Raw genomic sequence first — 16,008 nt, forward strand, 5'->3', positions numbered from 1 at the left:
ACTACTACAACAACAACTTCTCATACTCCCGCGGTTAATCCCACGCGCCAAATAAAAAAACAAAAGTCTTTGCTTTTTTGTACAAGTTAACTCACGCACGCACTTGAAAGACCAAAAAAACAATAAACACCTGTTTCTTCTTCTTGTTATTGCTTCTTCTTCTCTCACTTTGCCACCCCATTTAGAAAATTCCATTCTTTCTCTCTTTCCACATTTCTCTCTCTCTCTCTCTCTCTTCTCCATCTTAGTTTACATTCAAAAAATAAGCCATTGAAACTTGATGATGATGATGATGGAGATGCATATCTCATTTATGTATAGGTATGTGTCCTCATTATTATTACTCTATCTCACCGATTCATTTATCACCCTAAGTCCCTTAAAACAGTCAAATATTTATATAGTACTCTAACTCTACTTGGACTTCTGCTTATTTGAGTTCTTACTCTACTTGTTTTCCTTCAATCTTATTCCTATCAAGTTCTGCTCTTTTCTTCATCTCATTCTTACCCAATTGAGTTTTTCTTTGTTTATTCACTGTTGAAACTACATAGGCTTCATTGTTTTCTAGGCATTGTGAAAGACCGAAAACTATGAGTATTTAAAATATAAATATGAATACATGTGATACCCTTTTCTTTTTTATGGCATTGCCTTTTTTGAATGTTGATTTTGTCTTCTTTTGAATAATAATAAATAATCTAACAAATTCCCGTTTATTTTCTTTTTACCCGTTTCTGTTATCCTTGTCCTGTTTTCCTTATTTAGTTTATCCTTTCTGTTTATGTTTTGTCAGATAACGTTGGACAGGTTGGTGAATTCCAGGAACTAAACCACTCTGTACTTGTTTTTTAGAGAGATTTGGTACTTATATTCAATTTGACAGTGTAAAAATTTGTATCTGGCATTAGTTTAGGTTGTTGATGAGCACAATACTACAAATTGTTCCCTTCAAAAATATTTTAAACTTTTCTGCGGAACTTTGTTGTTTGGGGATACAATTTGTAGCTTTAGTGATTCACCAAGATGTCAAATTTTGAGGGTGTTGTCGTCTCCGATCAATGGCTCAATAGCCAGTTCATGCAGGTTGAACTTCGCAGATTGAAATCCAAAGTGAGTTCATTTAATTTCTTCCTTACATTGAACATTGTGCTTCAATTTCATTATTCTTTTTAATTTGGTATTTTATATGTTTTGTGTCTGTGACCTATGTGAGCCCTTCTTTATTTTGTTGTAGTTCGTCACTTTAAAGGATCAGAATGGTAACGTTACAATGGGTGATTTGCCACATTTGATGGTGAAGCTAAAGGAATTCAGAGACACATACAATGAAGATGAGATTAGAGGTATCTTGGGTGAGTCAGATGATAACGTGACCAATGATATTGATTTTGAAGCCTTCTTAAGGGTTAGTATTAGTGAAGTAATGTCTATAATGTAGTTGATAAACTTTTCCACATTGTGAAGTTGCAATAGATGGATCCTATGTTTAAATTAAAGGAGTATATTTTCCATGTAAATATAAATGCATGTTACATAATGGATGCAACCTTTCAATTTATTGTATTTTTTCATGCAGGCATATTTGAATTTGCAAAGCCAAGCTACAGAGAAACAAGATGGTAGAAGGCACTCTTCATCATTCCTTAAGGAGAGTGTGACTACCCTTCTTCACACAATCAGTGATTCAGAACAAGCTTGTTATGTTGCTCACATAAACAGCTACCTCGGTGACGATCCATTTCTGAAGCAATTTCTTCCTCTTGACCCGGCTACAAATGATCTTTTTGATCTTGCAAAGGATGGTGTTCTTCTGTGGTATTAAGCAGGGTCTAATGAATTTTGCTTTATTAGTTATGTGTGTACAAGTTTTAACTTGGGCTGCCTTTGATAAATGTCATGCTTAATGCAGTAAGCTTATCAATGTTGCTGTGCCTGGGACTATAGATGAACGAGCAATCAATACCAAACGGAATCTCAGTCTTTGGCAGAGGAATGATAACCATACTTTATGCCTCAATTCTGCCAAGGCTATTGGCTGCACAGTGGTTAACATTGGCGCACAAGACTTAGTTGAAGGAAGAGTAAGTTGTAGCAATCTGAGCTACCTATAATCTTTTATTGACATTTAATTGAGATATTTAGGTTCTTAATCTTCGGTCTATATGACATTATTGTTTGGTTGCTTTTTTGTTTCAGCCTCATCTTGTTCTAGGGTTGATTTCCCAAATCATAAAGGTAAGTGTTCGAACTTCCAACTTCATATTAGCATTCATTTATTTTTAGTTCAGTTATCTCTATTCGCCTGTGTGCTAATTGCTGAGATTATCATTATTTGTTTCGTTGACCTACTAGATCTTTCGGTTTTTGAAACGATAACTTAGTCATTCTCTTCTTTTAATCAACACCATCTTGGAAATTTCAGATCCAACTTTTGGCAGATCTCAACCTTAAGAAGACACCTCAGCTTGTGGAATTGGTCGATGACAGCCAGGTAATGAAATGGACACTTTTTTCTTCTTTAATTTTTACTTTCGTTCCAATTAAAATTGTTGCATTTTTTCTTTAATTTTTTTGTTGTCTCAGGATATTGAAGAGCTTCTTAGTTTGTCCCCTGAAAAGGTGCTACTAAAATGGATGAATTTTCATATCCAGAGAGGAGGTTACCAGAAAACTGTCAAAAACTTTTCTTCTGATGTTAAGGTATGTTGCCACTTCTTTAGTAACATTTAATGATTAAAGAATGATGCTTTATATTGGATTGGCTAGTATATTAATATGTTTTTTTTGTAACTATACCTGTATACCTGGAGTACAACTAATTGTGGATAAGTGTAATTCAAGAAAGTGAGTTTTAAAGAATCTAAAATTTGGTTTATTCTATAATATTTTTTCTTATTATAGGAAGGTCTAAAGCATATGATTATTAATAGAATCAATATATTCTTAAATTTTAAATAATATTGAAATTACTTTTTATTATTTTATTTTTTAGACTCTGAAGCATGTTAAATAGTTTGCTTTCAGTTTAAACTTGCATAGTAAAAATGTCATAGAAGAGGTATACTGTAAACAATTGACTTTCTGCTTACAACATATAAGGGTTGAGTGTACATTGTATACTGCATATTGTCTGAAAAATGTTGTTACCTATTCATAAAGGGTCAAGATATACATTAATATTAAGTATGAATTGTCACATATTTATATGTCGTAGTCCTGTGTTCTTAGGGTTGGGAAATGAGCATGCAAATATGAATATATGCAATACATACACTCAAGTCCATATGTGATATATCTGTACACACACTACAGCCTGAGATGTGGCTTTCGGTACATATACTTCAGAAAGGAAAAAAATGAACTTAAGCTTTTAAGAGGATGATTACTGAGGAAAAAAATTATCTTCCAATTATTTCTTATGTTTGTTTCTTCCCTATGTTGATTCGTACAGGATGGAGAGGCTTATGCTTATCTGCTTAATGTCCTTGCTCCTGAGCATAGCAGTCCAGCAACCCTGGATACCAAGGACGCCTATGAAAGGGCAAATCTGGTTCTTGACCATGCAGAGAGAATTGGCTGCAAAAGATACTTGTCGGCAAGGGACATCATAGAGGGTTCCTCAAATCTGAATCTTGCATTTGTCGCACAGTTGTTTCATCACAGGTATGAAATGGGGAAATGAACCACTTATTTATTCTTATGGCGACAATTTGACAATTTAAGTAAATGTATACATGCATGCACACTGTTCTTTAGTAGAAGATCCCCTTTTTCGAATTAGTATTAGTGATGTTATCGTTATTATCAGCCAAACTCGCCTAGTGAGACTTAAGGCTTGATTGTTGAATTGTTATTATCATGTTTCTGAGTAGTAATCCTTGTAGAAGTCAGGCATTTTAATTGATTGGTTATCTTGAAGTACTTATGACATGTGTTTTTATACATGAAGTCACATAGACATACACACACAATATTGAGTTTCTTCTCAATATGAACGATCAAATGTTTTACTTTTTATTTGGACATTACAAACTAGTTTAAGATTTGCCAAGACGAACCATAGTCATTTTCTTACTCTTCAGAAAATAGTTTGGTTTAGCAGCACTTTGTATATTTATTTCTGTATCTTCTTTCTTTGTAAGTTCTCTAGTTGGTTAATTAGGGTCATACACAATGCAGGAGTGGCTTATCTACAGACACTAAAAAGGTGTCCTTTGCTACGATGATGACAGATGATGTGCAAACATCTAGAGAAGAGAGATGCTTCCGGTTGTGGATCAATAGTCTTGGAATTTCTACATACGTATATAATGTATTTGAGGATGTCAGAAATGGGTATGTGTTCCTTCTGTTAAACTACATCAATTCGTTTGTCATAATCAAAAACCTTACATATTTATCCACCCATTTTCTCACTGCATTAGCCACAGGCACATACTCATCTATTTGTGATATCCAATCTAATTTACAAATTCACTAAGTTTTTATAGTGTTTTATTTATTTTAATTTTCTTTTGAAAATAGATGGATACTTTTAGAAGTGCTAGACAAGATGTTTCCTGGGTCGGTTAACTGGAATCATGCAACAAAACCTCCGATTAGGATGCCGTTCAGAAAAGTGGAGAACTGCAACCAGGTTGTAAAAATTGGTAAACAACTGAGATTCTCACTAGTCAACGTAGCTGGTAATGACATTGTTCAAGGAAATAAGAAGCTCATTCTTGGTAATCCCTACATCTCAATGTACCTTCCACCCTTCCATACTTAATGTTATGGACATAATTTGCTTTTTTCTTTAAATTTTTATTTCTCTTCTCAAATTCTGTCAGTTTTAGCTTTCTATTTGTGAGTTTAACGCACGTTACGTAGATGGAAATTGGTCTTGTGACAATATTTACTATTTAACACTTTCCGGTGCCTTCCTCTCCATTTCTATCTTTGAATTTCGACATATAGGATCTATTGCTTTTCAGGACAGATTAATTGATATAACTGTTGTTTTTTCAAGTCCTGATAAGAGCAGTTACTTTTACTTTGTTGCCAACCTGAGTTCTCTGACAATAATCTATATTGCACTTAACAGTATTGCATACTGCAGCAAAGAAACTTTCTGTTCATAATGCTTCGTAGTTTAAAATCTCATGTTTTTTATTTTTTGCAGCTTTATTGTGGCAATTGATGAGATTCACAATGCTTCAACTGTTGAAAAAATTGAGATCTCACTCCCAAGGAAGGGAGATAAGTGATGCTGATATCCTCAAATGGGCAAACAGAAAAGTGAATAGCACCGGCAGAACGTCTCACATAGAGAGTTTCAAGGTCTTGACTAGAAATTTATGTTAAAAGCTCCCAACAATAGTAAAACTAAAATGATGGTTTTTTGGTGACACAATTTTCGATGTTATGTTTTCATGTACAGGATAAGAACTTATCAAATGGACTCTTTTTTCTTGAGCTTCTCAGTGCTGTGGAGCCTAGAGTTGTCAATTGGAACCTTGTCACCAAGGGTGAAAAAGGCATGATTCCTTGCATTTGCTTTGTACTACACTTAGCTAAACAAGTTCTTTGTATAATATGTTAAATAGCTTTGTTGTTGTTGTTGTTGTTAATGTTTAACTTGTAGATTGAATTGGGTTATTGCCTTACTCTTTTGTTATTGAAATTACAGATGACGAAAAGAGGTTGAATGCTACCTACATAATCAGTGTTGCACGAAAGCTTGGTTGTTCCATCTTTTTGTTACCTGACGATATTATGGAGGTATGTTTGGCACCGGTTGAGATCCTCTCCAGATCTCTACTCGTTCGGCACCACTGTTAAGTTTATTACTAATTTTCAACTAACTATATTCTCATTTTCCCAAAATATTCTTTAGTAAATAGATATTTGAATCTAACAGATTCACTCACAAGTAAAGGTCATTTTATGAAAAAGCTAAGAATTTAGTTAGAAAGAAGTGGCAATAAACACTTCCACCGGTGTGCTTCATTAATATATCAGTAGGAGTTTTGCTATATACTCCTAAAAAATACTTCTCCATATCCTCCTAATGCTAAATAATAAAGGCATTGAATGATAAAGTAATTGCATATAGTGTCCTTATTTTGTATAATCCCAAAGGAGTTTTTTTAATAAAATGGTTGATTCTTTATTGATCTTATGGCAGGTTAATCAGAAGATGATTCTGACTCTTACAGCAAGTATAATGTATTGGAGCCTTCAACAACAAACAGAAGATACAGATCCATTTCCTTCACCTGCTGGTACCGCTACTACTACGACACCAGAAGCATCGCCAGCACCATCAGTTTACGGTGAAGACGAAAGTAGTTACTCCGTAGGTGGTGAATTCTCCAACATAAGTGTTGATGATGCCACCTCTGACATATCAGTGTCCTCTGAAGGTGTTCTAGTTGGAGATGAGCTATGAGGGGTTATTATATATATGAGCCTAGTTTACATTTTGCAATGCTTTCATTCACAACATGAGAGTAGTATCATTTCATTTTATTTTATTTTGGTAGAGGTGGAAATTATAACAATGCTCAAGAAAAATCTCTATTATGGTCTTAATTTCCAACAAGTTAAGTGTGTAAAGTAAGCCTTGTAGGGAATAGATGTGAATAATGTGTATAAAAATATATTGTTCTTTAGAGATGAATAAGTGTATCTTAACTTTTTCAACAATTCTTCTGTAAGCAGATTCCAACTTGTTTTGCATTTTGTCATTTCAATATATTTTTTAGGAGAACATATATACTCCTTATAAGATATGGCAGGATGGAAAATATATTTATTATTCATTTTAATCGTCATTATTTCTTCACAAAAAGTAATACAAATGTGATGAATTGTATATTCTTTTATTATCGGTACTTTTACATAAAAATTTCATTTTAATTAGTTATATAGAACTTGAGTATAATATCTATACATTATTCATCTATAATTTTTTTATACATAGTTAATACTTTTATACAATATTCATTTGTTTATTTTGTTAATGATTCAATATGAATGTTAGTAGATAAGTTTTTTTCTTCCTCTTACATCAAAAAGTTTTAATCACCATATTACAACTGAAAATAATCAAAGATAGCTCGCCAAACCTATCTTTGCTTCTGAATATTCTCAATCTTATATGGGTATCAAATTATTTATTTGTTATAGTTACTTTGATTCTTCTTTTGTACTATTTTCAATTCAAAGCATATATTTTTAATACTTATTATCATACATTTTTTTAATATAAAATTTTCAAACTTTTAATACTTTATGATCAAGGATAAAAAATATTAAAATAAGAGAGTGGAGAAGGAATGTATAGTTTTTTGCATCCATTAAAATCAACTGTGACGTCATCCACACATATTTGAAGATAATCATTCGAAATTTGCATTTTGGTAGAAAACCCTAATTAACGAAAACACTGATAGAGATAGAGAGAGAGAGAGAACATAAGAGGAATAAGGATAAAGGAAAATTGGGAATGAAAATGGTTCCACTCACAAACTCAAATGAATTTTTCTTATCTTCTTCTTCTTCTTCTTATTCTTCTATCTATCATAAACCTTCACTCTTTCCTCTCACAACCTCTCTTTCTCTCAACCCCAGAACTTCTCTCACGCGCCGCTCTTTCGGCTCCGTCAGGTGCTCCTTTGCGTATGTCGACAACGCCAATATTAAGGTTGTCGGAATAGGTGGCGGTGGCAACAATGCCGTTAATCGCATGATCGGTAGTGGTTTACAGGTACCCGCTTTTTTCATTCAAGTTGTTTTTTTTACTTCACCCTCGTGCTTATACCTCAATTGGGTATCATGTTTGGTGCCCAATTTAGAATTTTGTTATGTTTTGGTGCTTTGCTTTTTGTTTCTTGAGTACTGTTTTTGTTGTGGTTGACCTTTTTTTGGATTTACTTATTTATACATTTTTTGTCTGAATGTTTTAGCATGTGGCATGTTTTGTGTTTTACATTGCTACTAAGTGGAACACTAATGTTAAATTTTGATGCATTTTCGATCAGGGTGTGGACTTCTATGCAATTAACACTGATGCTCAAGCACTGTTACATTCCGCTGCTGAGAACCCTATTAAAATTGGAGAACTTTTGACTCGTGGATTAGGTCAGGCACTCTCCTCGAACGCGTCTACTATTATGATGTTATTTATTTGTGTAGCTTCCCTTTGATTTTCTACTAACTTTATTGAGGACATTTAGAAATTTTGGAGCCACCTTTGATTCAAATTAATTGATAGAGATGCAGGTACTGGTGGGAATCCACTTTTGGGAGAACAAGCTGCGGAGGAATCAAAAGAAGCCATTGCTAATGCTCTTAAAGGATCTGATTTAGTTTTTATAACAGCCGGAATGGGTGGGGGAACTGGGTCTGGTGCTGCCCCAGTTGTGGCTCAAATTTCGAAAGAGGCAGGTTACTTGACTGTAGGTGTCGTTACCTATCCCTTTAGTTTTGAAGGTCGCAAAAGATCCTTGCAGGCAGGTGTCATCTCTTTCCTAATTTGACAATGTGATCACTGAGATACTTCTAGTCTTACTTAATACTTCTGTCTTTTCTTCTATTCCTTTGTAATTTATATAGCTTGTTATCCTAGCAGATATGATTCTATGGTTAATGATGTCATTTTTTCATTGACCTTTTCTTCACAGGCATATGAAGCAATTGAAAAGCTGCAGAAAAATGTTGATACACTTATAGTGATTCCAAATGATCGTCTGCTTGACATAGCTGATGAGCAGACACCTCTTCAGGATGCTTTCCGTCTTGCGGATGATGTTCTGCGTCAAGGAGTACAGGGGATATCTGACATTATAACAGTGAGTTGATTTGCAAATGGAATTGAAGTTCATACCCTGATACCCTAGTTGATCACTCTAGATCCTTAACTTGCAATTTGCAAAGAAAGAGAGAACCAAAAGGGCTTCAACCATTATCTGCCTCCTTTTTTCCTCATGTGCTTTTGAGTCCATCATAGGGACTGTATGAACTATTATGTGTTCTTGCAGATACCTGGACTTGTAAATGTGGATTTTGCTGATGTAAAAGCTGTGATGAAAGACTCTGGAACTGCAATGCTTGGAGTGGGTGTTTCGTCTGGTAAAAACCGAGCAGAAGAAGCAGCAGAACAAGCTACTTTGGCTCCTTTAATTGGATCGTCTATTCAGTCAGCTACTGGGGTAGTGTATAATATTACTGGAGGAAGGGACATTACCCTGCAGGAAGTGAACAGGGTTTCTCAGGTATTTCAGGATTTTATCAGTATTTGCTTAAGGGCCACATCATTGTTTCTTTTACACTTTGATCTCATGAATTTGTTCGAAACAAATTGCTGACTTCGGTCCATATTCAAATGATCTGATTATTAGTTTTGAAATAATCTTAATACCCACCTTTCGTGGTTCTTTCTTTCAGTGTTTTTTGAAGGTAGGAAACAGTTGTTGAAGTACCTCATTTTTTTCTAAACATGCATTCCTTGACTTTCATTGGCTTAAAATGAAAGCAACAGCATTTTTTCAACAAATAATCTGAAACAAACATGTGCAATATTGATACACACTACACTGGTTTCACCTCTACATTTTCTGCCATGTTCTTAACATTTGCAATTTTTGTAGGTGGTGACCAGCTTGGCCGATCCGTCTGCTAATATTATATTTGGGGCTGTTGTCGATGATCGCTACACCGGGGAGATTCATGTGACTATCATTGCAACAGGCTTCTCTCAGTCTTTTCAGAAGAAGCTGCTAACAGATCCAAGGGCTGCAAAGCTGCTTGATAAAGTGGCAGAGGGCAAAGAAAACAAGGCCATATCTCTTCCCCTCAAGTCCTCAAATTCACCTTCAACAGTTGAATCCAGAGCAACCCCACGAAAGCTCTTTTTTTAGTTGCTGACTTCTTTTTTACCCTTTTCATTGTTCTACTGTGCAGTCATTTAAGTTTGTAATGATATCGAAGCTTAATTTATTTATTGAGATGATCTTCTTTCCCTGGACTTCTCCTTTAATATGAACTGTTATTTTCAAACTTAGATTTTTCTTTTCTTGAAGAAGTTGGATATTGTATTGACTCATTACAAAGATAGTGTGGTGTAACAAATAGCAAGTGCATGTAGCTCAAAACCAAATTTTGAAGGAATTATTGATATGCACTCTTAGAGTGAACAATATACAAATAAAGAGATGAAACTTTTAAAATGAATTATATTTGTGGCTGTTTTAGAATTTTTTTATGGGTGAGTGTACCAACGTGTTGGTTTAGTGGTGTAAGATTCTATTAGATTCCTACAATGATTATATGATTAAAAGTTTGATTCTTAAGAACAACAATTGTTGGTAGTACCAAAAAAAGTTTGAGGGTAAGTGTGTTTGGTAAGATAAGTCTCTTGAATAAGATAAGTCTCTTATTCTATCTAAATTACTACAAAAACACAATTAAATACATTATTAAGAATAACAATATATCACTACATAAATTGTTGAAATCAAATGCAGTTATGAAATAAATATGTCATTAGTTATTTAATTGATACATATAAGTCAATAAAAGTTAAATATAGATATATGAACTAATGAGTGTTGGTTCAAATGATAATGTTTGATTTCCCTTAAGTAATGTTTCGAGTTCGAGTCTTATGGATAAAAAATACCCACTGCAAAAAGTTAGTCTCACATACATATGAATATTCCTAGCTATTACCTCTAATACAAGGATACACATAAAAAAAATAAAAAAAAGATATATGAGCGATAAATCATTATAAAACCCTAATATTATTCTAGTCTAATTTTTAAATACCATATAGAGTTGATGAAAGAAAGAGCACCGAATAAAGACAACCACAAATAGGCACAAAAGATATAGAAGGTGAAGAAGAATTAAAAAGTAGAAAAAAACAGAGTGAAATATCAAATATGAGTAGGGTCTCAAACAAATACTGCGATTACTATTATTCATTATTGCAAATTGTAATGCATAGATAGATAGTTAGAGATTCATTGTTAGGTAGAAGAAGAATAAGAAGAAGAAGAAAAGAAGAAGAAGATGTCAGAGCTAGATAGGCAGATAGAACAGCTGAAGAAGTGTGAGCCATTGAAAGAGTCTGAAGTCAAATCCCTTTGTCTCAAAGCCATCGAAATCCTCGTTGAGGAGAGTAACGTTCAAAGGGTCGATGCCCCTGTCACGGTTACTCTCTTTATCCCTTTGTCTCCAACCCTTTTGTTTATATACCTGTTTTACCTTCTGGGGTTTTCATATTTTGTTCAAAAGCTTGTTTTTTTGTGTTCTTACTTCACTGGGAATTTCTCCCAACTTGGCCAATTTATCTCTGCTTAATATGTTTTTTACTTTCACATAAGTAATGGATAAATTATTGGTGTGTTTTGTATTGATTGGTGCCACTTTTTCATGGAGATTTGGTATATTTTTTGCCTTTTTATGTGTAATATGTTTAATTGATTGCACTGGTTAGGTCTAGCTCCACGACAACTTACAAAAGTAAATTGCTTTGTGCTTTTTTCCCAATGCCATTCTTATCTGGACACACAAGGAGTAATTTTGTAAGGCCTTTTTTAGGGAGTGGACAATAACCCTAGGATTCATTCCCCTTGTTGTTTGGTTGAATGGTTAGTATTTAGTAATGGAATTTCAGATCAAATTCTCATTGTTTGTTTTCAGTGAAGTGCATGTACCTAGTTTGTTCACAATCATAGTTGGGATTTGGCCTGCTGCATTAATTATGATTTTGGTATTCTGTCTGCTTGTGATTTTAATTGTATTGCAATTTTTTTATCTTGTTTGTTGTCTTATTCTTTCACATAGATATGCGGTGATATCCATGGTCAGTTTTATGACATGAAAGAGCTTTTCAAAGTAGGAGGTGACTGCCCCAAAACAAACTATTTATTCCTTGGGGATTTTGTTGATAGAGGATATTATTCAGTTGAAACATTCTTGCTTCTTCTGGCTCTTAAGGTAATAATGATTTTTTGTTTTTCTCTTACAATGTTTTGTTTCTGATAAAATTAATAGTTATGTTATTTATAGCCATCTTGAATTGTGATTTTGTTTGTAATTGTTCATATGTTCATTTTATTCTTTTCAGTGTGTATTAGATTTGTATCAGTTCTTGCAGGCTTGTAGCAATTTAAAAAAATGTTTGTCAGTATGCTCAATGATTCTCATTGAAATGGGGTCTTATAGTCTCAAAGCTCTCGGATTAGTGATTGGTGAATATAGTTTGAGTGAAACTTCAATGTTGTTGTTTGGAAAGACAATTTTCTGTTATTGGAATGAATTCTTCAAGTTTTGTGTTGGATGATATGATTAACCAAACTTGAAAATATGCCAAAGGAGGCTTTGGTGCTAAAAAAAGGGTATAAAATGCTTTGGAATTCTTCCCTCTACTTTTTTCACATACATAATTTTATTCTTAGACTCTTTGTGGGTGTATGCTCATGGTTTTAAGGGAGTCCTTTGTCTATATTATGTAAAGGGATGCAAATGGATTGTTATGTTTTCCAGATTTTGTTATTTTCTTATTTTTAGGAGGATTCCTGGTTCTTCTCTCTATTTCTTCATGTTTCTTCTATCAAATAAGAGAAAAATGAATAACAAAATAAAAAGGTCATTATGACTTTGTTAACTAAGTTCTGTTTGATGCTGAACTAATCAAATTTTTTGTGTTATTTATGATGCTTGTTTCAGTTTCTTAATTTTTTTGTGATTGACCAATGACATACAATCAGGTGAGGTACCCAGATCGGATAACACTTATTAGGGGGAATCACGAAAGCCGTCAGATCACACAGGTTTGTGTATTAGCTGAAGTGGACAAAAAAAAGTAAATATTTTAAATGAAGTATAATAAAGAAAAATGAGGGTAGAAGAACACTGGAATATTTCTCATCAATTTTTTTACTTTAAAGTACTTATTATCCATCACTTGACAGGTATATGGATTCTATGATGAGTGCCTCCGAAAATATGGTTCAACTAATGTTTGGAGATATTGTACTGATGTATTTGACTACTTAAGGTATGTGTTCTGCTAGGTTAAAATATATATTTTTTATCACAGAGATCAAAAGATTGTATACATTCATATGTGTTGGATATAAAAAGGAGATAGTATCATAGCCCTATAGTTTGTGGTAAAGAAAGACACCTTTAATGTGATTAGTGTTTATGTACCACATGTAGGGTTAAAGGAACACCACTATATAAAATTTTAGGAGGATGTGCAAGGTGTAGTCCAAGGAATACCTTTAGGAGAAAATATTTTCTTAGGAGGGGATCTCAATGGACATGTAGGGGAGGGACACTAGAGGATATAGAGCTTTTCATGTGGGTTATGGAATAGGGGAAACAAATACGAAACATAAGGCTATTCTAGATTTCTCCCGAGTTTTTTATTTTACAGTAGTTAACACGTATTTTAAGAGGAGGGAGGAGCATCTTATCACATAAGAGTGGGGTGACATGTTCTCAAATCGATTTCTTTATTATAAGGAAATCAGATAGAATATTTTGCTTGAACTGCAAAGTCATACTTGGAGAGAGCTTGACAACTCAATATAGAGTTTTGACCATGGATTTGAGGGTTAAGAATTGAGTGGAAAGAAAAGGCCAAGATAGAGTACCAAGAATCAAGTTTTGGAAATTGAAGGATGGAGAAGAAAGGAGCTTCCAACAAAGGATTTTGGAGGAAGGGTTTTGGGAGCCACAAGGAAGGTTTTAGGGATTTGGGTGGATGATCTCAAAATCATAGACTGATTATCTGGACAGCCTTGTTTAATAACTGAATATAAATAACCAAAACTAAAAAGTTAGAGGTTTGACCGGGAAAAAATTATGTATCAAGTTGCTTATAAGACAACCTAATTGCATTTACAGATTTACTTATTTAACTTACTCCTTCACTAAATGGCTACAAACTGCAGCTTGTCCGCCCTAATTGAAAACAAGATTTTCAGTGTTCATGGTGGTCTTTCTCCCGCCATTTCAACATTGGATCAGGTCAGGAATTCTTCCATAATTATTGTCTCTGAAGTATTATACATCAGCGGTATTACACAAATTATCTATTATTTGTATCCTAGATACGAACTATTGATCGGAAGCAAGAAGTACCTCATGATGGTGCTATGTGTGACCTCCTATGGTCAGATCCTGAAGATATCGTGGATGGATGGGGTCTGAGTCCCCGTGGTGCTGGTTTCTTATTTGGTGGCAGTGTTGTTACTTCTTTTAACCACTCCAATAATATTGACTATATATGTCGTGCTCATCAGTTGGTAATGGAAGGATATAAGTGGATGTTCAATAACCAGATAGTTACTGTTTGGTCAGCTCCAAATTATTGCTACAGGTATGTTTTTGTTTGAAATGTCTGTTTTTTGTTTGCATTGATGTTTCCAACGTATGAGATTTTCATCTTTGTTACAGATGTGGTAATGTAGCTGCAATTCTGGAGTTGGATGGAAATCTTAATAAGCAGTTCCGGGTGTTTGATGCTGCTCCACAGGTTTGTAGGCAAAACCACTGTATATTTATTACCATTATAACACCAGTACATTGATTAAGCTACAGGGAATCTGGTTTCCTCAAATAGTAGCAATATGAGCCTCAGTCCCTTTGTGTCAAATCTATTGATTAACGCAGTAATGAATGTACCACTAATATGTCCTAGGGTGAAGTGTGTTCTTTCAAAGCTCCAGGAAGGTGAAGGTGCCTTGCCGGAACAGGGTGAAGTTCCTCTCCTCTCCGTTGTGGGTCTGATCTCAAGTCAAATGAGTGTTAGTAAAGAATTAGAACTTTGTAGAGACGTAGGCTGCCTCTCTCCTTTATAGTCAATGATTCCCTCCCGTATGCGCGTTTGGGTCAATCGTTTGCCATGTGATGCCGTTAGCTAGTTGCTCGTGAATCACCATTTGTTAGCGTGATTCTCATGTAGGAAAGAGCTTTATGAAGCCTCTTTTTTTTATCATTTGTGGACTGAGATGACCCCTGGGATATCCTTTAAATTTGTCACATTGCTTATTCAAAATTTCTAATTTCAATGAAACACAGGAATCAAGAGGGACACCTCTCAAGAAACCAGCGCCAGATTACTTCCTCTGAAGTTGATTCCCTTGTTTCTATGATTTAAATGCTTGAATTGGTGAATGAGAGACTTGCATCAAGGAGATGATGATGGAGGAAATAGTGAAAGACAATTTCATGATTTATCAGTTCCGGAGGCTGCAGTTCTGCATCCCTGCTCGCCGTATCTGTCTTCTCCATCCATCTTTAATAGTATAGCAGTATTGTGAATTAGTCTGTGATTTGCAATATATGGTTCTTACCTTGTTCATTCAGAATCTGTGATGAACATATGGTTTAGAAGGAAAATAACATTTGCATATATAGTATGTGGAAAAAAAACCACTGGAGTTTTTATTAGCCTTCTGATTCTGAGCCATAAAAATTTATGATCTTCAATTTATGTAGTGTTTGTAGATGTATTATTGCTCATATTTCATACATGGTGGTTGGTTCTGGAATCTTGCATTGCTTGAGTTTCAAGGTTCAATTGTCAACAGAAAATCTTAATGCATGAGGGCACAAATGCATAGAACTACCTAATGATATCTTTTTTCAAAATCACGTAGAGGCAAACACATATGGGATCATGATATGTGCAATATTCATTCTTGTATTCTTCATTGTATTAAGTTATTATCTAAAAATCAAATTTTATTTCATACCTATAACTTACATTAAAATCAGAAAGAAAATGAGGTGAAATTGTATGTTGGAACCTCCATGCAGAAAGTATCCCATTCAGAAGCATTTGGACAGTTGGACCCGAAATTTCCATGAAAAATGTAGAGTTGCTAAATTCTATTTGATTATACAAAATTAAGAAAATTAAATAACCTTGAAAGTTTAAACACACATTACCTTACATTTATACAATGTTTATGGTGAAAAGGTTTACTCAAATTTTAC

At 34.1% G+C, this 16,008-nt stretch overlaps 3 protein-coding genes across 5 annotated transcripts; all 3 read left to right on the forward strand.

The window, feature by feature from the left end:
* On the forward strand, window positions 130-6,701 carry LOC109361366 (fimbrin-1-like). Of its 2 annotated transcripts, none has more exons than XM_019606849.1 (15): window positions 130-321; window positions 797-1,113; window positions 1,238-1,355; window positions 1,580-1,818; window positions 1,913-2,084; window positions 2,200-2,238; window positions 2,426-2,494; window positions 2,587-2,703; window positions 3,455-3,666; window positions 4,183-4,338; window positions 4,528-4,727; window positions 5,165-5,322; window positions 5,423-5,519; window positions 5,672-5,763; window positions 6,170-6,701. In XM_019606849.1, the coding sequence occupies exons 3-15, from the start codon at window positions 1,329-1,331 to the stop codon at window positions 6,431-6,433; spliced, it is 1,842 nt and encodes a 613-aa protein (XP_019462394.1). In that variant the 5' UTR covers window positions 130-321; window positions 797-1,113; window positions 1,238-1,328; the 3' UTR covers window positions 6,434-6,701. The 2 variants fall into 2 exon arrangements, with proteins under 2 accessions (XP_019462394.1, XP_019462393.1); XM_019606848.1 differs by having other exon boundaries at window positions 131-321; window positions 1,238-1,408.
* LOC109361091 (cell division protein FtsZ homolog 1, chloroplastic-like) lies at window positions 7,416-10,090 on the forward strand. The gene is made up of 6 exons (XM_019606411.1): window positions 7,416-7,753; window positions 8,028-8,127; window positions 8,269-8,498; window positions 8,670-8,837; window positions 9,027-9,260; window positions 9,636-10,090. The coding sequence occupies exons 1-6, from the start codon at window positions 7,493-7,495 to the stop codon at window positions 9,903-9,905; spliced, it is 1,263 nt and encodes a 420-aa protein (XP_019461956.1). The 5' UTR covers window positions 7,416-7,492; the 3' UTR covers window positions 9,906-10,090.
* LOC109361130 (serine/threonine-protein phosphatase PP-X isozyme 2-like) lies at window positions 10,896-15,425 on the forward strand. Of its 2 annotated transcripts, none has more exons than XM_019606454.1 (8): window positions 10,896-11,202; window positions 11,839-11,991; window positions 12,765-12,827; window positions 12,969-13,054; window positions 13,959-14,034; window positions 14,118-14,386; window positions 14,464-14,542; window positions 15,088-15,425. In XM_019606454.1, the coding sequence occupies exons 1-8, from the start codon at window positions 11,062-11,064 to the stop codon at window positions 15,136-15,138; spliced, it is 918 nt and encodes a 305-aa protein (XP_019461999.1). In that variant the 5' UTR covers window positions 10,896-11,061; the 3' UTR covers window positions 15,139-15,425. The 2 variants fall into 2 exon arrangements, with proteins under 2 accessions (XP_019461999.1, XP_019462000.1); XM_019606455.1 differs by lacking the exon at window positions 10,896-11,202 and adding an exon at window positions 11,221-11,642.

Source organism: Lupinus angustifolius, chromosome LG11, assembly GCF_001865875.1.
Source record: "Lupinus angustifolius cultivar Tanjil chromosome LG11, LupAngTanjil_v1.0, whole genome shotgun sequence".
Lineage (NCBI taxonomy): Eukaryota > Viridiplantae > Streptophyta > Magnoliopsida > Fabales > Fabaceae > Lupinus > Lupinus angustifolius.

Excerpts from the sequence above, each read along its gene's own strand:
- LOC109361366 (XM_019606848.1), top strand. The coding sequence starts at position 1,027 with ATGTCAAATTTTGAGGGTGTTGTCGTCTCCGATCAATGGCTCAATAGC. Across the intron at positions 5,323-5,422 it reads CTCACATAGAGAGTTTCAAG|GATAAGAACTTATCAAATGG; the intron begins GTCTTGACTAGA and ends TTTCATGTACAG. Across the intron at positions 5,764-6,169 it reads TACCTGACGATATTATGGAG|GTTAATCAGAAGATGATTCT; the intron begins GTATGTTTGGCA and ends ATCTTATGGCAG.
- LOC109361091 (XM_019606411.1), top strand. The coding sequence starts at position 7,493 with ATGAAAATGGTTCCACTCACAAACTCAAATGAATTTTTCTTATCTTCT. Across the intron at positions 8,499-8,669 it reads GTCGCAAAAGATCCTTGCAG|GCATATGAAGCAATTGAAAA; the intron begins GCAGGTGTCATC and ends TTTTCTTCACAG. Across the intron at positions 9,261-9,635 it reads AAGTGAACAGGGTTTCTCAG|GTGGTGACCAGCTTGGCCGA; the intron begins GTATTTCAGGAT and ends CAATTTTTGTAG.
- LOC109361130 (XM_019606454.1), top strand. The coding sequence starts at position 11,062 with ATGTCAGAGCTAGATAGGCAGATAGAACAGCTGAAGAAGTGTGAGCCA. Across the intron at positions 14,035-14,117 it reads CCATTTCAACATTGGATCAG|ATACGAACTATTGATCGGAA; the intron begins GTCAGGAATTCT and ends TTTGTATCCTAG. Across the intron at positions 14,543-15,087 it reads TGTTTGATGCTGCTCCACAG|GAATCAAGAGGGACACCTCT; the intron begins GTTTGTAGGCAA and ends AATGAAACACAG.